We start from the raw sequence: 21,795 nt of genomic DNA, 5'->3' as shown, positions 1-21,795 counted from the left end.
ACACTGACTGTGTAGGTAGGATTTCACTCTCTTTTTCCAAAAATTCAGTGTAAGTTTGATAGACATTTTCGTTGTACTAGTATAGGCTGAAAGAGCTACATGCTTCAGTTGCATTTCATTTTTCTCCTTGCACATTTGCAGTTGCTCGGACAGAGCTACACACTGAACTTGACAGGGAAACAGATCCAGTTAAAAATAATTATCTGGATATTAATAACTCGGATCAATTCTGGCAGCCACTGACTATAGCACTCTAGAAATGGTAGCACTGGCAAAGATGTGAGAAGCAGTGCTAGACAGGGACTGTTTATAAATCAGCAACGGTACAAAACTATGACAAAACTATTCCTTTACATTTTCAAGCTGCAGGGTCTCAACTCAATGTTGATCACAGGCTGCTCTGACTCTTTAGTTTCTTCTTCTTTGTGTCAGTGCAGATGAACACATGTAAGCATAACTTCTTTGTCTATTTTTGCATTTATAAAACACAAAATTTGAATTACTAGGTCTCAGCTGCTGGTGGCTGATCAAGTCTGCTACAGGTGAAAGTATCTTTATACAGACACAGTAGCTAGACATTTCTAGATTCAGTCGAAGATGGTAATTCTTCTGTCTAAACATGAGTATGTTCACAAAGATGGTATACAGAACAGATGCATTTTTTGGAACTTGTGTTGATAGATAAGATGTTACTGTGGTGATCTAATTTGATCTTTATGCCATGGCTACATGTTTGAGAAAGGAGAAAAAAGGTTTACTGTGAATTCGGCCTGGAGAGCAGAGTGCAATGTTGCACATGTATTTCCACGTGCAGCAAAAGAGAGGTTATAAACCAGTTACTTGGTGTAATAGAGATGTTTAGTGAGAGAGGTGGTTTACTCCTTTCTTGATTGCTTAAACAGAACAAGACTGAAAAGTCTTCAACATGTTAATTCAGAAAACGCATTCAGTAAAACAAAGATCATTCCAGCCTAGCAAACTGCTTCAGTCTCCCTTGTCCACCTAAACCCCTTCAAATAGAGAATCCTGCTGGGATGGAATAAAGCAAAAAGTCTGCTTTATTTATTTTTGCTGAAATGAAGTGGGAGTTACTACACCAATAATTTAATACAACTTAGTTATATATACTATATATATATATACTATATATACTATATATATATATAATATATATTTATATATATATATAAAATACTCAAACTTATGAGTCAATGAGTATTTTGTGGAACTCAATTTCATTCAGAGTTCCATGCTGTAATTCTTGTATATGGCCAATCATCCTTTCTAAATGCAGTGTCCAACAAAGTGACTCACAAGTAGAACTACGCTTCTGGTTTTAGAGTAGCTCAGCAACTCAGTCCAGCAAATCACTGCTCATCTCACATTTGACTGACACAGCATAGAGACAGGAATCTTTGTTCCACTTACCACAAAGTAATCCTCTGTCAACATGGAAGATCACATTCTTCCAAATAATTGGAAAACTGTCAACTACTTTCTTTCAACAGCCAGAACAGATGAGTTACCACGACAAGGAGCAAGACAATGCTCCAATACCTCAGTGATTCACTGCGTTGCAGCCAAAGAACAAAGCAAAGTCATTCCTGGTACCTGCACTCTGAACTGGAGACAAGAATATCTTAAGACACACACACACAACATCTCTTAGTTTGTGTGTACATGCTGCAAGAATGGGGGGGAGAGAAGAGAGGGAAGGCTGAAAAGATAAGAACTAGAATCCAAAGAAAAGATAAAATCAATGTTTAAAGAAGTTAGTTAACAGTGAACATAGAAAGATACCACATGAATTTAAATTTGCATGACTATGTCAAACACCAGAATTAATAAAAGCACTCAATATTAGCATTAAAAAAAAATCTAAAATATCAATTGTGTTTCTTTAGATGCTTTTATTTCTCCAAAGCAGCTTGTGATATTCATTCTCAATTCAAAACTACTTGTCTTCCTGTAGCATCATGTATCCAGATTTGTCTTGAACTCAGAAATGACACTAATTATCCGTTTGCTGCAGACTCCTCTTCCTCTAAGCCTAGCTCAGAAGTACTCTCCTGCAAGGAGTATCTGAATGCTCTCTTTCTATGAAAGCAAGTGGTATAGACAACATGATCAAGGAAAGTTTTTAACATCCATGCACAAGAATGGGGCTATTCAGCCTGGACAAGAGAAGCTCTTGTGGATCCTTGTAGCAGCCTTCCATTACCTGAAGGGGGCCTGCAGGAAAGCTGGGGAGAAACTTTTTATAAGGGCACACAGCAGCAGGATAAGGAGAAATGGTTTTAAACTGGAAGACAGTAGATATAGACTAGATATTAGCAAGAAATTCTTTACTGCGAGGGTGGTGAGACACCAGAACATGTTGCCAGTGAGGTTGTGGATGCTCCTTCCCTGGAAGCATTCAAGGCCAGGCTGGATGGGATTATGAGTAAGGTCTACTGGGAGGTGTCCCTGTCTGCAGCAGGGAAGTTAGAACAGGTAGATCTTAAAGGTCTCTTCCAACCCAAATCATTCTATGATTCTATGAATGATAAAATTTTGGAAAGAAAAAGGCTGACATCCCACTGAAAGACATACTGCCTGAGAATAGCAAAGACAAAGTGCCTTCCAGATGAGCTTTTCTTCCAAATTTTATTATAAATTTCAGACAGAGGGCTCTGTTTGCTTAAATTCTGAGATCAGAAACAAAACTGAGACAGTTATAATGCTCCATTATGAACGGAATGGATGATTTCACTTATGTTATTATATTTTTATGGATTTCAGAGACAGAACAGGATAAAGCGTGCTGACATCCTTATACAGCTCCACAGAGTAATTTGCTCTAGACAGCGTTCAATGATTATATTTCATCAGAAAATCATCCTTGTTTTCCAAAATGGAAATAGTACGTCACCAAATGGAAACGTAACTCAAACTCTTGTGTAGACAGGGAGTGATGGAAAGCTTTCAATAAATAAATAAATAAATTATATATATATATATATATATATATATATATATATATATATACACACACCACAGTAATATGAACTTTTTAAAAGTTGCTGCTCAGAGTAACTTCACTTATTTTCAACTATTATTTTAAGTCTTCCCCTCCCAAGAATACATTTCCCAACCTCCAGTGATTTGCGGTGCAGAAGACTCTAAAGCCAAATAAAATGTCTTAGTATTTAATTGCTCTTAATGGATTTTTCTTCCCTGAATTTGTCAACTTGCTCTTTGAGATCATTAGTACATTGAAAGTCTGCAGCATTCTGCAAAACTGATGCAACTTTCAACAAAATCAGTGAAATGAAAACTTCCAGAAGCTGCAATAAGCCAAGTTTCCTGCAGATCAGTTGACAACAGAATATAAAACACCACCATCAGTCCAGTTCTGTTTAAAGAGATCCCTCTTGCTCTGCAACCATTATAGATCTCCATCCTTTAGTTATAATGAAAATAGTAATAGTGAATGACAATGTTTATGTTCCTCATTCCAAAAATAACAATCAAGTCAATCGCATAGATGACTGAACACCCTCTCCCAACACACACATTTTCTCTTAAACATTTATCAGATGCTGCTTGATTTATCCCCCTTCTACCATGCTTACCAGGACTGGGATAATTCTTCCAGCTTTCTTAGTTTCATTAAGAGTTCACAAAGTTGGGAACAGATCTTTGTCTGATCCCAAGAACCAGAGCCCAAACTATAAATAAAAGAAATGGATCCCAATTTCACTGTCAGGGAGGGGAGAAGAAAAAGTATACATATATTAAAATCCTCCAATCAAAGCAAGAATCACATAACTCACAAACAAACACACATTACACAGCATCTATGTAGCTATGATATCTAATAATGATGATATTGTTATCTTTCTGAGGAGCCTGAGAATTCAGAAAGAAGCAGCTAGAATAATTCCTTAAATGATAGGCCTACACAGAAAGAAAAAACACTAGAGTTAAGCTAAGCAAAGAAGATTGAATGAGGAAGGAAACCAGGAACATTTCTTTTGTCTGGTATTATCAGATAAAGTTAAATCAAGAAAACTTCCAGCCTAGCAGAATAAATACCAGGCCAGGAAGAAAAAACAAGGTGGAAGTTCTGAACTGCCTACTGTTTCTACCATATCTGGGATGTCAAATCTCTCATCCATGGGGGTGTTCAAGGCCAGGTTGGATGGGGCTCTGGGCAGCCTGGTCTAGTATTAGATATGGAGGTTGGTGGCCCTGCATGTGGCAGGGGGGTTGGAACTTGATGATACTTGAGGTCCCTTCCAACCCAGGTCACACTGATTCATCAATCCCATTCCTGCAGTGAATGAGTTAAAAAAATGACACAGCAGGACAAATCACTTCTACAAAATCAACTGACATTACACAGTAGCCCAGAAAAGTGGATACGGGCAATAGGTTAGTATTTTTCCAAATTCTTCTGAATGCCAGCAAGTCGCTATCCACTTAGTGCAACTTTTCAAGTTACCTAAGAACAGATGATCAAACTCTCTAAGTAGCTTGTTCTCAACATACATTCAGAAATACTTCTGCTTGAAGCAACCTGAACTCCAAAGTTTTGTTTGCTTTCTATTAGCATTTTTCAAACTCCACAGTGCTTACAACATCTAGACTTCCCTTCAAGGAACAGCACAAAGAACACGAAGACTCAGTGGTTTCAACACTGATCAACGGTACATTTCAAGAAGGTGAGCAGAACAAGAGACTAATTCTTGCTGAGCCAATGCAAGAACCGATTCCCATTTCTTCACTAAACATCTATCCTTCTGAGGTTGCTTCACAGACAGTATGGTACAATCAAACAACTGTAAAGAACACTTAATGTGATTTGCCTTTTCTTCAAGTGAGGGACTTATCAGCATCACATCAGATAGTCATAGATTCTTTAAGAGAACCCAAGTTCTGCATCTCCAAACCCTCCCACCCATAACTTTTTCCATCTATATGCACTACGTCCACTTGCACTTCAATCACTCCTCCCCTGTCCCCACACGAGAGAGAATTTGAAGTCTGTATCTCTCTGAAAAGGAAGAAAACAAGGAGTTGAAATATAACCAAGGTAATGCTGTACCAAATGCAGCAGTGATATCTAGTGAACACTTTCACTAGATATACGCTTGAAAAATGATTACAAAAATTAGAACTGAAATTTCAGTTCAGAAGAGAGCAAATTTAAAAATGCCAAAATTGAAAAAAAAGCAAAAAACAACAATTTTTTTTCTAAATTTAAGGAAATATATATATATTTTCTCTTAAAGAAAGAATTTAAAAATAGTTATTTCCGAAGAAAAGAAATGCCATCATCTAATGTTTCAGCAGGAATCTACAAACTAGAAAAAGTGTAGTTGTTTTTACCTCTTTTATGCAACTTAAGAGCAATCACATGGATGTATGAAAAATTGTACTATTTTTATGGTTCTGCAAAGAACGCAATACTTCTGAAATGGCAAGCATCACAGTCATTGTCAATATAGTTAGCAGTCAAATAACTTTCTCGCCTACGGAAGATGTGTCCTCCATTCAAATCAGAGCTGTTCTACTCAACTAAACGTGCCTCTCTCCCAGCAATCTAAACTGATGAGTTTCTTCACTGACACACTTCAGTATGTCTCATATTTTAGCATTCTACATTCTCATCATAGACTGAAGAAAGGAAGCATGCTATTATTCTATCAGGAGATGAAGGATGACAGGTTTTTAATGCACAAAGGAAAGTTCTGCAATAGGAAAACTCAACACGCATGAAAGGCTTTACTGAAGGCACTTTTCCATCAACCCTGATGATACTTATGTCATTTCCATCCAGAACATTTGAACATCTATAGAGATCATACATACAGGGGGACAACAGCATCCCTGGGAAATTCCAGGGTGAAGCATCACCGTTAAAAAATGCTGCATTATTTGGAAACTGATATAATGCCCAGATGGAGGAGGGGTTCTTCTGAGATGCTTTCTCATCTTCTCCCCCTCCTAACTCGAGCAAAGTTTCTCAGCAGAGCACATGCATTCCCCTTGTACTCAGAATGTTAATGGTAAATTACAGATTTCCTGGATTTTTCTTTAATTTTCTCATCAATACAGCAATTAAAAACTGATGAATGGTACTGCAAAAATTCTTATTTAGCGCAAATAACAAAATATTTCAAAAGTATAGCAACATGTACACTCCATGCAACGTCTAACACTTCTTGTGATATAGGTAAGTGGTTAAAACATGCTCACGGATGGATTCCTCAATACAGGTATAGGGGCAATTTATCAGATTTACCCGGAGGTCAAAAGCAACATGTCAAAATTTATTAGTTAAATTGACTGTCTCATTCTTTTTCAGACTTTACACCTACTCCATTCCTTTCAAGCAGAGGGAACACGAGTTCCTGTCATTTTTGTTAGATAAATCTTTTAACACGAGAGTTAATTATTAGAATCATGTACAATTTTACTTTACGCAAAATTGGACATGCTGCATTATTTGTCCGCATTAACAACAGTGCCATGGGACTATCTAAGAATTCAGCGTTCCTGCTGGCAGAAGAGCAGAATTTCAGACACACAAACCCTACCAGAGAAATTAAAATCAAACAAGCAAATAAAAGCAACAACAAAACCAAAGCTGCAATCTTAAGATGTATCATTCTTTAAGAATTATCTAGATAAAGGTATCTTTTCTAAGCTAGTGATCATTTAGATTAAAAGCCTTGCACATCATTTTGAAGTTCTGACCTCGGAAGACTCCTGTGGGGAAACTTTTCAAGTGCATCTCCTCACACAGAATACTCATTCCATTAAAAATTCCATTAAAAAATAAATATGTATGTATTAAAATTCACTTTAAAAAAAACTAAGGGCTTGAATGAACATTCAGTGCCCAGATATCATAATCCTACTACCTTTCCCAACTTTTGTTTCAGGAATGTCTGCTTCAGTAATTCTTACTGGTCCTGTACCATGGTACTGTTTCAATTAAACTAAGCATTTATAGCCTATTAAAAAAATAATTGAAGTTTTGATGAATTATGTCTAAAACCTCTACTAGATATTTTGAGGTTACAGCAGAAAATAAAACAGTTGTGAGTCAATGAAATGGAAAATTGCTCTGTTTTATAACAGACCCTCTGAGGTGCAAAATGTTCTCTTATTTGTTGTTATCAGTGTGTCTAGTAATTGCTTTTTGTCCAACTTCTGAAAAAGGGGGAAAAAGGGGGAAAATGGACTTAGAGTCTGCAAAAAAAGGGACAGCAAAGCATCCAAAATTAAAGCATCATTTTCCATTGTTTTCCTATTTTATAGCATTGAGAAAACAGGAAAAAAAGCCATCACATTTTGCCAATCAGAAGGGAAAACAAACGTTGTACAAGTATATTTAAAATGAGCGCCAGGTCAAATTCAAAAATAAACATATTTAGTCTTACTTTTCTCTTTATGGAAAAGAAGTCTTACTACTAACTGTTTCAACCATGAAGCTACAAAATACCATTTGTAACAATTTTACAAAGGTTTAATTATAAAACAGCACTGCAATTAACTGGCACTACATTATACTGCAGGGCTACATATCAAAGAACATCATAAAATTGCTTTCTTTTATAAGTCAACAACTCAGTGAAGACTGATGTCAGAGTTGGGGTATTATGATTACATTGTGGTTGGACATGAAGATCTTTAAGGTCTTTTCCAACATGAATCATTCTGTGATTCTATGATTCTTTGTCCATGACAAGCACACACACACAGTTACTCAGTCTCACTTTCCTGGGGCTTCTCAACAGAATTTAAGTTGGCTTTGTTATCCTTTTTTGTTTTGTTATTTTTGTTTTTGAACATCTGCATGGTTTTAGACTCTCCTCAAGCTGAGAAACTTGCAAGGAAATTCTGTTATTTGCAAACATGATGCCAAAAATCAACAGACACGGAGAAGGCCTGAGGTAAAAACATGAATTTAGACAGGAGTTCTAATGCCCAGTAAAGCACAGGCAGAGAGTACCTGATGGCCACTTTCTATTCACACACTCACACCCACAATCACGTACACTGCGTGTACAACAGCAGTGCTGTCCTCCTATTTTCACAATTCATCCTCAATACTTTGGATATGACTAAAATACTGTCTAGAAAGGTACATACCTATTCCCCACCTATGAAGATGTATACAACAGATGGCTGATGGGAGCACTGCAGAGAACTAGCACATAGAAGCTTCCTGCAGGTAAGACCTATTGTCAGGAAGGTTACCTGCCCGCTATCTACGTCTGCCTGCAGCTACCTATGCAGCTCAACCTAATATGTACCTGCACCATAAACTTTTATTCATTCAAAATCTGTGTTGCAACATCGACAGGTACACAACTGTAACTAACAATATGTGAACAAATACCTACCTGCAAAAAATCACATAAATGTACTTCAAACAGGATTATCAAACCAAAACGGGGGCTACAGTGACAGTGCTACATCAAAGCAGAGAGGATCTCATGAAAGTAGTGAACAACCAGACTCTTCAGCAAACACCTCACCAGAATCACTTCAGCAAGCACTGAAACCTTTCCCAGCCCCACATGGGGGAGAAGAGAAACAGGGAGGGGAAGCTTTCCTCTGCCTCAAGGAACCATGTCAATTCAAGAGATACACATATTTTACACTTACACATTCACCCTTTCATGTACTGAAATTGGTTAAGACAGCCCTAATAGAACCCAGATGCTACATGGACGAGATCATTGCGATCAACTGTATTATAACACAGCCACACAAGACGATTAGAATAGCTTTTTCCAGGTGCCAGATATCTCCCACCATGTTCAGATAAAATAAAACTCATCTTACTCCTTGCTGTTCTAGTCCTTCCCTCCTTAGAATATGTCAAAACTGATAACCATGGCAGACACTTAACACTTGACATCTATTTTCTCAGCAGCATCAGAATCTACAAATTGGATTTCTAGTTGTTGTCTCCCTCTCCTGAGCTGCCCTTCCTATCTGTTCATCCTCCGCAGTCCTCCTCACCTCCCCCAAAATTTCTGACACAGGAGTTTTAAAAAGAAATACGAATGAAGTACACTGCACAGAAGGCAGATTTATTTTAGCACAAACATAAGAAGAAACACTGGAAAAAAGTACTTGAACTGAAGAGCTTTATTAAGTTTTCTCAGCTTTTATCCGAGTTGAGATATTTACTTTGCCAGGTTTCAAGTCAAATATTTTTTAATGGAGTTAAGACAGCACGGTGCCTGTGACAAACAAAAACTGCAGTAACTCAAATTCTGCAGGACATTCTGCACTGAAATATGGGTGCCCAAAGAGATTACTGATAAAAGTAGCCCGTTTAGGAGTATGTGACATAATGCAGTGCAGCTCTATCAAAACTACCCATACAGATAATATTTCTTAGGAAGCAGGTAGTGTTTCACCAGCAAGAATGAACATTCTTCTGGTAAACAGCAAAATACAGCCTCCTCCCATTCTTTCACCTTTCACTTCTGCACCTATAACATGAAAAATAAATTCTAAATATAAGTTATTTTCTTCTTCGTTTCACAGAATCAAGAAAATCGCCTCCCATATTAGCTACAAAACAACCCAGGCATCAAATTTTTAAAAGACAGAAATAAAATCTGGTAAAAAAAATCGTGACCATTAAAAACTCTATTTAAAAATAAAATAAAATAAAAAGATAAATCACAGAATGAATGCACTTTGATGATAATCCATTGACAGAACAATCGTAACCAACATGATGCAACAGTGAAAACCCAAAGCAGCACAGACTAAAAACACTAAGCGAGGAGGCCAAAGTACACACAAAACAAGCACAAAGCCTCTCACAATCCATCTAGAAGTGTTCTATTTATTAAGCAAAAAAAGACACTAATTTGAACCACATCAATTTGCAGAGCAACACTAAATCATTTCCGATATGCTGCACAAGTTTATAAGTCTGCTCCTGCCTGTTTTCAAACCTGAATTATGTAACAACCCTCATGTGATTCAGCAATCTCCATCAGTTTCCTCAGTACGTTCACACAGCTCTCATCACTGCTCACAAATACCACCCTTTCTTCACACCTTCTCTCCTCCTTCACCATTAGAATTTCCAACAGCTTAATTGATCCCCAAAAGAATTCAAATCTTTTTTTTTTTTTAATACAGAATCTTATGAAAAAATAAATGTTGTAAACCAAGGAAATGCAATTGGAGGTTTTTATTGTTTATTCTTATGCATTTGCAAATTGCTGTTAATTATTAAGTTTATAAGAACAGCGTATTATTGGGTGACCAAAAATATATTGCAAACTCAGTGTTCATGTAGATACAAGATCTGAAGGACAACAAGAAACAAGAAATGTGCTCAATGCAGGGAAGCATAGGGATGCAGGGAGGGGAAACACTGTGCCCCAACCCAGACTACCTTCACCATCCATTAAGAAAGCAATCCGGTTAGTCCAATTTTTAATCAGTTTCATCAGTAGGAGGCTTCAGTTGAAAAATGCCTTTGGACTTTTTCAAGCTCTTTCTCATGCAGATAAAAGTCAAGAAAATTTCAAAACTAATTATGAAACCCCTCACCAAAAAAAATAACCCAGTGACCAAAAAAACACTAAATATCTCTTATATAAGGAAGCTTAATGACATCAAGTAACTCAGCATGGTCCAACGAGAAACTGGTACCTCAGAATATTACCACAGTGAATAAACAGAAATTGGTTTCGACAAGTCAAGCAGAGATTACACATTTTACAGCCATCCATGCCTGTGAAATAGAACTGCAAAACTGCAGTTCTTTTACTTGCAGATATTATGAGCCACACCAAACCACTCTACGTCTCTGAAAATATATCATCACTTACACACCACCCTGTGCACTCTGAAAATGTTGAGAAAATTTCCTAATCATTTCCTTCAGTAGAGTAAAAAAAAAAAAAAACATTAGAAATAAATTATTGTGAAATGTTTCACGTGAGAGGAGTACAAATAATAGAAATAATTACAACAGATATTTAATTGATTCCAACACACTCATTTACAACAATCTTTTACTCTCCAAGTGCATACAAGAGGAACAGATGAATGCTAATTTTGTTGCATTTTTTAAACGCAACATTTATCTCTGAAAAACAACTTCCTCAACTCCAAAACGCTCTGGTCCAAAAATGGACTTTGTTCAACTTGCACTGGACTAAGGGGTATGACAAAACCAACTGCACAATTTCCCTAGGACCGTCCCATTGTACACCTATTCCATGTGCACGGAAAATGCATTTATTTCAGCTCATTACTAGGCCCCATATATTCAGCTCAATACTAGGCCCTGAGCAGCCTGGTCTAGTATTAAATAGGGAGGTTGGTGGCACGGCACAGCAGGGGAGTTGGAGATTCATGATCCTTCAGGTCCCCTCCAACACTGGCCATTCTGAGACTCTGTGTGATTCATTCTTCTATGCTTTATTTCCACTGCCTTCCACTTCCCATCCTCCCAAATGGGAGAGGACAGCACAAGACTTTTCATAACGTACTGACAGGACTTATAAAAACATAAAGAACAAACAGAATGTTGTTTACTGAAGGCTGGTATATCTTCTCCAGAGTGAACCCTCTCTCCCCATTTGAAACACGTCCTTAAGAACACTTAAGGAAAACATTTGTAAAGACCACAAAGCAGTGTGCTATATGTTTTCCTGCACTTGTGACTGAATTATGAGCTTCACATTATTTCACAGGACAACACAACAATGCTACCTATTTTCTTCTACAGTATCACTAAAGAATTTAAAAATGTTACTCAATTAAGGTCCTGATATCTTCATGTTAACTTTCAGATATCATGTCTCTACAAACAGAACTTTTTCCCATTTCATGCAAGGACACTCTCTTGAGATACTGAGGGGGATATTTATGAAAATAAAAAGCAACCTGAGAACATTTTTCCAAGTACAAATCCAACACCTATGCAGCAGCCTTCAAGTGGTCACGGTTTTCTCAGTACTCACATGCATTCAAACAGATGTTTACATTAAAAAACCTGAAGCAACAGGCAACAAAAAAATCTACACGGTGGCTAATTACCCCATCTCTCCTTTCAATAAACAGTGTAAAGATATTTCCACTTAGATTTATGATAAATTGCACAAACAGGTGAATACATCCATTTAGGCTCAATTGATACACCACAAAGAAACAGCAGGTAGATACTCCGAACATACTGAAATTTATCTATTTTAGAAATTTGATCATTACAGCAATATATTTAAGCAAAATAAATAAATTTTAGAAGCTGCATATACAGACCTTCCAGTAGTCAGATTGTAAACTGTAGTACCTCTGGTATGCAGATAATGCTGTAAGAAAGAAAAAAACAGTATTGAATTTGTTTTGCTGTTTGTTTGTTTGTTTGTTTGAGTAAGACAGAAAATCTTAAGAGTCAGAACACAACATTAAAATGACAAATGGCTTAATAAAAGTAACACTGCCACAGTAAGTGCCCTGTTGTGGGTAACGCATTCTTTACGATAATAATTTTATGAGATGTCAACTGAAAATTATATTTATTATTAATCATACAAATGTAAATCAAGCAGCATTTTAAGGAAAAACTACAACCATAGGAATCATTTTAAATTTTGGAACTTTCTTCCTGGACAATGCTGCTATAAGATTTACAAATTTAATCTTGTAGCTCATTTGCCATTCTTCCTGATGTACTGTAATTTTTGAAGAACTGGCGTGGAGGGACATACAAAGAGAAAGCATTTTCACAGGTCCTTTCATTCACTAACTGGAGAAACAAAAGCAAGTTAAAAAAGGCTTATATGTTACTCACCTAAGAAGACTGAGACTATGCTGAGTAACAGCACAAGCATTGCATTGTTTTGTAGAATACGAGCACTACTTAGCAATGAACGTCTCAATTCACCATTCCTTCATCTCTTTTTCTGACTAAAAATACTTGTTGATGCAACTTGCCCTTTGGCTAACAGGCATACAGCAACATCAGACTACAATGCAAACAGGCCTGATGTTCTAAGAACGTTACAATAGGCGCCATCAGAACTGTACTGTTTTAAATAATGATTCACTGCAGTAACACCAAGACTTCAATTTTTCAACAAATCTTAAGATTTGAGAACAGTTTCTACACAGTGTGCATTTTCCAAATAACAAAAGAAGACAACCTCTGCTTTGAAAAACTACCAGCGCTGAGCAGATTAAGACAGCAAGAATAATATGTTCTTTATGCATAGATTTATTTCCTGCAAGTACCACAGACAAATTACGTACCAACATTATATCATCCTTCAATGCCTGTCCTACTCACTCATTTCCATAACTTAACAAAAGTATACAGGCTTAAGCAAAATAAGAACAAAATGGATTAAATGACAGGGCATGCAGAGCTTCCTCTTCTTAAATACTCAGCTGAGGATACACCCAGTCATCTTCCATCTCTTTTGATTACATCCTGCAGCCTAGTGGTCTCCACTCTTTCTTCATTACTATAGCCTTAAATACTTTCGGATTGCATTTACAAAATTCTGCTTGTCAGTAGAAATAAACATGCTAAATTAGCATGCTAATCATCAATGGTAGCTGATACACCTCTCTATGTGGAGCAGGGATAAATTCACTGATTTATTTTCCTTAACAAAACACTGAAGTGTAAAGCAAGTAATCTTTTTCTTTTGGTTTAGCAGGTTTTTTTTCCCCCGTCAAGCTCACTACCAAAACACTCAGACCTTTCAGATGTTTTGCCAGTCTTCCTGAGTGCTGATCAATATTGTTCCTCAAAACTATGCTTCAAGTGCACCTATGTGGTGAACTGTGCTTATGCTGTGCCTCTCACTGCTGGAACCACCTGCAACACCAACTGCAGATTCATTTAGATGCCCAGTACAGAAAAGAAAACAGAAGGATGCTCATCATCCTCAGATTATCAACACATTAAAGTATAGATATTTATACACAGCTCAGCTGAACAGAAATTTCTAATGACCTACCCCATCAGACTAAGCTTTTCAAAACATAAAAATACAATTCCCTTCCACCAATCAGTACAAACTTCAGTACATAACTGCAGTCTAACTGTAAGCTTATGGATGTCGAGAGTAAGCATTTCAGTCCCATTCTGTAACTGAGTTGTGCACTATATGCTCACATAACAGAAAATAAGCTCCTGCCCCAAACACTCTTTCCAGATTCACTAATAACATCATGACAGAAAGACATAATTAGCTGCATCAAGACCAGACAAAGCACACGTCAGAGAGTAGGCGGCACAGGAGGCACAAGAATCCACTAAAGCCACTGCTGTAAGGCAACTTGCCCAAAGAAGTACCAGCTCCTCCAATTAACATGGAGAAAAGATCCTGGATTTAAAATAAATAAATAAAATCCTTGCACCATGATACCGTACCAGTTATCCTTAGTCCTGATGTTTGCAAATTATTTTCTTTACTACCTATTCCACACTTCAGTAAAATTCAGCAACTTCCCACCATTAACAGTTGAAATGACTGTTTTAATGTCCCCGCCTCGTGCTATAATTAAAAGCAGGTACGTGGAAAGCATGGCCTGCTGAAGCATATTTTGTATACACATATTTAGGAGGCAAGACATTCATTCTAAAAATCACATTATTCTTATAAAGAATAAAAGAACACAAGACAGTCCTCCTCTGAAGTGCCTGTAGTATCCAATCCTATTTCTGGCTTCAGTAAGCTGTTCTAGGGATTCATCCTTAAAGCTGGATCAGGGAGGGGCAGCTGGGCGGTAGGGAAAGGGTTTGCACCGGTGGGCAGTGGGCATGGAACGGGCTGCACAGGGCTGTGGGCACGGCCACCAGTGTCAGAGTTCAAGGAGCAGCTGGACAGTGTTCTCAGACATAGGGTTTGATTTTGGGTGGCTCAGTGCGGAGCCAGGAGCTGAGCTTGATCATCCTCATGGGTCAGTTCCAGCTCAGGAACTGTTGTGTGATAGTTCCTCCTCTTTCTCAGTTCATAACTGTTTCTGATCCATTATTAATTGCTGGTCATACCTAGGAAGCTACCATCCTTTCCTTCTGGGGTGACAGCACTGAGCTGCTACCAGCTACCGCACTTAGCTTCCTGAAAACGAAATAAAAGAATTCTCAGTATTGTGCTGAAAATGCTAACAACAATAAACCCCAGAGGGATCCCCTACATCTGCTAAGATGTCCCTTTTCTCCTCAAGTAAGTTAGACAACTACGAACTGTTATCTAAGCACAATTTCAGAATTGAACAAGTGCTCAACTTAGTTACCTGTCAAAGTTTATTTCAGCTCTGTTTACAGCTACATTAAACAACTACTGCACGGACACACAAGCTTTGCTGCTAAGAACAGATGGAACAGACAGAAAAACTGAAAAGAATTCAACTGTGTTGTTTTTTCCCCCAGAACCTATGTGAACCATCCCTAATCAAGCACACTCCTAACAAGAATCTTCCATATAAATGGAGGCTTAAAACTAAATTATGAAATAAAGCTGAAACTACCTGCTGGTTCTAAAGCAGTAAAACACGACCTTGAAGCCCATCACACATTCCGCTCCCAGTGCTGAATCAGTGATGTGCAGACATTACACTGAGTCTACACTCAATAGAACAAATTAGAAACCAAATTTTCAACATCTAAAAACCATATTATGGAACTATAAACAACTTCCCCTTAAATTAAGTGTTGAACAGTACGTGATGAGTGCAAATCCACCGAGTTATAAAACTTAGTCTAAATGAAGAAGGAATAAAAAGACAAGAGTGAATCCGAATAAGAATTTGGAGTAAATCCCCTTCTGAGACGCAGTCTATTCTTCATCAGTACTACGATTCTAACTGTAGTATGGAGTACCTTGGATTTTTAGAAAGCAAGTAGATACTAACATGTCACGAGTCATATTAGTAGCATTTAGAAAATAACATTAAATTGTCATTCGCTCAATTGTTTTTCATTCAAGACTGATCATTCAAGGCAAGCTGATTTTTGTCAGAAAAAAATTCTGTGAACCACTCTTTCTTTCCACTCTGCTGTAAACTCCCATTTTTAGAATTACATATTCATGAAGTTTTTGAAATTCTCAGTTAAGATATCCTTTTTTAGATTAGCCCATATTCTAAAGGCTTCCAGAGAGAGTAAGCCAGATCATCTACACGCTTCTAAAAAGAGAGGGAATTCTCATTTCAAACATGCGGATAACATGAAAGACAAATTAGAAATTAAAATATCAGAAATCTGTACATAAAATCGGTTTTGCAAGTAGTATCATTTTCAGGAGTAATATGAAACTACAAATACAGAGAAAAAAGTTGAAAGGAATCATATTTACTGAAACAGAGAAAGTTAAGTTATGCATCTAAGCATCCACATGCCACTTGAAATTAGCCTTAAAAATCCATTTAAAGTAACCTAGGACTACAGAATATCATAATGAGTACCCTGAAATCACTCTTAAGCAAAGAAGAATTTTGCAGACAAATTTCTGATTATGAGCTTATCAATGAGCTTTTCAAATCTGAAAGTTCACTACTGAAATTATACCTGTGGAACTGCTAGAGGCCAAACATATAGAAACTTTTCTTTTTCCCAGGGTGCCAAACCCTTTTCTTCATTCTCAACCACATTCATAACATGACCGTGTCACCCACAGAAAATTCTCTTACAAGCAAAAAGCTGAAATCAACTGTATTCAACATCTCAAACAATACAGGACAAGCAACTCAATAGTTACTATAAAAGGGGTTCTTGGATACCTATTTTGGTCCTTCCACCTAGCATTTCATTACTTACCAAATCAATTCTAACTTGCGCTCTTCCGGACAACATCACTCTCCAAAACTAGCAATTTTATGATACTTGCCTAAAAAATTATCCTTATGCTCAGCTTCTGGTAAACGTTATAGCCCACTGAGTGGCAGACACCATTTGGATGTCAGGGGGAAGTTCTTTACAGAGAGAGTGGTGAGGTGCTGGCACAGGCTGCCCAGAGAGGTTGTGGATGCCCCGTCCCTGGAGGTGCTCAAGGCCAGGTTGGATGGGGCCCTGGGCAGCCTGGTCTAGTATTAAATGTGGAGGTTGGTGGCCCTGCATGTGGCAGGGGGGTTGGAACTTGATGATCCTGGAGGTCCCTACCAACCCAGGCCATTCTGTGATTCTGTGATCCTACCCTGAATAATGGGTTTTGTTTGCCCTAAAGGTATAAACAGCTTTTCAGATCAAAATAATCTATATTGCTTTACAAGAATAAAACTGTGTTTGCCTAAAATAGCTCTGAAAAGAACACTGCCTTTATACCCAGAGAATTAAAGATATTGGACAGTAAGTAACCTTATCTTCTGTGCCAGAATCAAAGCTGGCTTCAGAATTTCTTTTTCAAACCTCCGCCACCCAGCGCAAAGCTTGCCTTCCATGAGTTCATACAGTTACATTATATTGCCTGCATCTTGTTAAAAGATTTTTACAGCCACCTAGAACCATCCACCCTGCAATATCTACACATACCGACAGAAAGATGCAATTTTTTTCCCCACAGACTTTGCTTTCTCTTGTACAACGGATGAAGGTCAAGGGACATCTCACAATCGTGACAAGGATGATACTATTTTCTTACTCATGCTTATTTAAGATTCCTAGATTTCACACTGAGAATGAATATAAAATAGATTTTACATAATTACAGTGCATGTGGTTTCAGGATTTTTTAATCTACTTAATTGCATGAGAAAATTGTACAACTTCACAAATTACATAATTATCTCAGCACTGTGATAGCCAATCTCTCTACATACCCAGGCTCCAAATGTGTAACCTGAACAAGCAAGTAAGGTGAAAATGGGAAACAAAAAACTGCCTGGAAGACATCCCTCTACTAGCCATTTTTAGCACATTCAATCACAAATCATACAGTCACAGAAGAATGCCTCTCCTATGGTCTACTCTAACAGATATGCTTCACGATACCTCAAAATTAAGAGGCTTTTGAAGATGATGCAAACAGAACAGTTTTTAATATTTTAGTGCTAAAGTAAGGTTACATCAAACTAGATACTGACACCATCTAGTGGCACCATGCAAGGCTATTGTGACCAGCACAGATATTTGGCTGGCTAACCTTCAAAAAGCTAAGCCTTCTTAGATTGAACGTGTACATGTCTATGGGGCTGGATGACATGCACCTGAGGGCAATAAGGGAGCTGGCTGATGTGGCTGCTGAAGCTGCCGTTCATCACATTTGAGAAGTCACGGCTGTCAGTTGAAGAGCCTGGGAAAACAGGGAAACATCAACTGGAAAAAAAGGGAAACATCACTCCCAAGTGATGAAGAAAGAAAGAAAAGGAAGAGCCAGGGAACTACAGGCAGATGAGCCTCACCTCTGCGCCTGGGAAGATCATGGAACAGATCCTCCTGAAAGACATGTTAATGCACATGAGGGATGAGCCAGCATGGCTTCACCAAGAGAAGGACATGCCCAACCAATCTAGCAGCCTTCTGTGATGGAGTGACAACATTGGTGAACAAAGGGAAGGCAACTCATATCATCTACCTGGACTTCAGCAAAGCCTTTGACACGATTCCCCACCACACCCTTATCTCTAAATTAGAGAGATGCAGACTTCAAGAGTAGACTATTTGGTGGATAACGAATTGGTTGGAAGGTCACAGCCAGAGGGCTGTGGTCAATGACTCTGTCCAGGTGGAGGCCAGTGACAAGCAGTGTCCCCCAGGTGTTCATCTTGAGATCGATACTCTTTAATAATTTCATCAGTTATTAACACAAGTGATGGGATTGAGTGCACTTTCAGTAAGTTTGCTGATGACACAAAACTGAGTGATACAGCTGATCCTGTAGAAGGAAGGGATGCCATGCAAAGGGATAAACTCAAAAGGAGGGCCCATGTGAACCAAATGAGATTCAACAAAACAAGTACAAGGTTTTGCACTTGGGTCAGCGTAATTCCACATATGTATACAGACTGGAAGAACAACTCCCTGCGAGTAGCCCTACTGAGAAGAACATAGGGTTCTGGTTGATGAAAAACTTATTAGTCAGCATGCTCTTACAGCCTGGAAGGCCAAAGGCATCCTGAGCTGCATCAAAAGAATGGCTAGCAGGGTGAGGGGGGTGACTGTCCTCTACTCTGTCCTTACGAGGCCCCATTCGGAGTATTCCACTCAGGTCTGGGGCCTCCAATGAAGGAAAGGCGTGGAGCTTTTGGAGGGGGTGCACCAGAAGGCCATGAAAATTATCAGAGAGTAGCTCTCCTATTAAGATAGGTTGAAGGAACCGGGCTTGTTCAGTCTGTAGAGAAGTCTGCAGGGAGACCTCATTATGGCCTTCCAAAATTTAAAGGCAGATTACAAACCAGAGGGAAATCAACTTTTTATATGGATAGACAGTGATAGGACAAGGGGGAATGGTTTGATACTAAAGGAGGGAAGATTTAGATTAGATGTCAGGGGGAAGTTTTTTTTGCTGAGATAGTGATGATGTGCCAGAACAGGCTGCCCAGAGAGGTTGTAGATGCCTGATCTCTGGAAATGTTCAAGGCCAGGCTGGATGCAGCCCAGGGCAATCTGATCCAGTACTTGATCCAGTGGCTGTCAATCCTGCTTGTAGCAGGGGAGGTGGCATCTGATAATCCTTGAGGTCCTTTCCAGTCCAAGCCACTCTGATATAACTAAGGCCTGAACAGTAAGCCTGGAAAAAAGGTTGACCTCTAGATGAATCTCACAACCCAGCATTACGTATCATCAGTATCCGACCGTTAGCAAAATACGTATGATCATTAGCCAAATATGTACCTTGGACAAAACATCTCATTAGCAAGAGATGTAGCTCAGATAAAGACTTAGGAGAACACATTAACCTTTCCTTGTTTAGAAGCAGAGTGTCAAGGCCTACAAACTTCCTTGGTTCCCCCTTGAGCCCTGGCCGGGTCTGAGGTGGAATCCAAAAGGAAGAATGAAAACAGATGTTTCCACCTAACTGTCACGTAAACTTGTTTATTCAACAATATAAAAACTGGACCCTTTTGTAGCAAAGTTGGAGAGCTCACCTATGAGTGAACGCACTGCATAGGACCCCAACTGCCAGGAAAGGCTCTCCAAATCCTCGTTGCAACCAGGGCTCGCTCCCTACCAAATACAAATCTGGATTGTGATAAAGTATGAAGGCAATTGGTGACGTATCTTTCTTAATCTATCATTACCCCCATAGCAATGGTTAGGTGCACTGCCTTGTTCTGTTTCATTCTTGCTGTATCATTTCACTTATTATCTCACTGCTTTGAACTTAAGATAAACATACTACCTTAATTTGATGTCTGACTTTTGTGCTAACCCCATCCACTGGTAAAACTACAATCCAAGGATCTATATTTGTCTATGAACAGTAGCCCTTTTCTTAAATATTTTTTGGTGGAAGTAGTAATTTTTAAACAATTTGGTTATTCGGTGTGAAAATAAGATAGAAAATTAGGTGAAGAACTGCACATACAAACATAGGGTACAGGCATTACTTCAAATCTGACAGCATTTCCAGGAAAAAAAATAATGTTCATTAAACATGTGGGAGATATTTGTAGATTATGGAAACAGCTGATTACACTGTACAAAGTTTTATCCACGACAGCATTTTAATTTAGGAAGTACACTGCTAGGCTACAGAATTGAAAACATCAAAAGCTGAGGAAATCTTAAGGTTGAGTCAATTATTAAATTTAAAAAAGAAAAAGAAAGAAAATATGGAAGTTTGAGCAGAGAAATGCAACTCAGGTTTTTGTTCCAAGGCCTCAGGGAAGACACTGTTCTGCTTCCTTCAGAGATTTTTGCTGAACGTACCAAAACACGCACGATCAAAGAAGTTTACAGCATGTCTTCCTTTTAACACAAAATGAATACAGATGCACAAATGCAACACATTTACAAAAGACAAAATACCAAGTAGTCCTCAAAGTAATGTTACTGACAAATAAACATTCGCAGCTGGAAATATAATGCTGCACCAAACTGGTGGGATGCCACTGTACTATGAACATATCCAACTGTTTGCTGCACAAGAAACTAAGAACTACTAAACTTTAAAGACACAAGTTAATCATGACAAGGAGTTTGCTATTACAGAAATCTTTTAGATAATTAACTAGTTCTAGTTAAGCATATTTACTCTACAAAAGCTCTTAAAATATGGTATCAATGAAAGAACACAGTGGAACCACATGAAGCTCAGAACCCTTCAAAGAACTTATTCCACAAAACGGTTTTTAACAACTGTTATTTCAAACACTGCCCAAAATGAAAATTTTTCAGTCAAAAAACATGGCCCAGTTATATCCTGTAATATGCATCTTCTACCACTAACGAAACACACACGAAACAAAAAACTATTTATTAAGAGCACTGTATTTCAAAAGCTTCAGAGAACATTCCTACTACTTTCTACAGGAATTCCATGTGACAGTTTAAACTGCCTGAAATTTAACGACAGCATCCTGAAGATGAAATAAACAGCTTTAAATAGAGGCAACCTGTTTTCAGACTATTATTAATAATTACAAACAGCAACAGAAAAAAAAAAAAAACTGTAAACACACACTCACTCACTGAAACACTGACACTTCCTCCTCAGTTCAGTCAGATTCTATCCTACTTAATCTGCTTCCTAGTTCTTCTGGGACTCAACAAAAGCCAACCCAGAAGCAACCCGCACGACTCCACCTATGCCAGGAACTGCTCTCTTATGCTCATACGATCATGCTTACTATTCAATTACC

General features: G+C 38.1%; 1 protein-coding gene across 8 annotated transcripts in view; it reads right to left on the bottom strand.

The window, feature by feature from the left end:
- KDM6A (lysine demethylase 6A) overlaps nucleotides 1–21,795 on the bottom strand; it is a gene marked incomplete at both ends in the record, with an annotated part of 145,611 nt that overhangs the window by 88,159 nt on the left and 35,657 nt on the right. For all 8 annotated transcript variants that reach the window (XM_079536019.1, XM_079536020.1, XM_079536022.1 and 5 more), the window contains one exon: nucleotides 12,304–12,353. In XM_079536019.1, the coding sequence (XP_079392145.1) occupies nucleotides 12,304–12,353 (50 nt within the window). The remainder of the gene's footprint in view (nucleotides 1–12,303; nucleotides 12,354–21,795) is intronic.

The sequence above is a fragment of the Tetrao urogallus genome, assembly GCF_951394365.1.
Source record: "Tetrao urogallus genome assembly, chromosome: 1".
Taxonomy (NCBI): domain Eukaryota; kingdom Metazoa; phylum Chordata; class Aves; order Galliformes; family Phasianidae; genus Tetrao; species Tetrao urogallus.
This window is presented reverse-complemented; position numbering and strand designations above follow the sequence as displayed.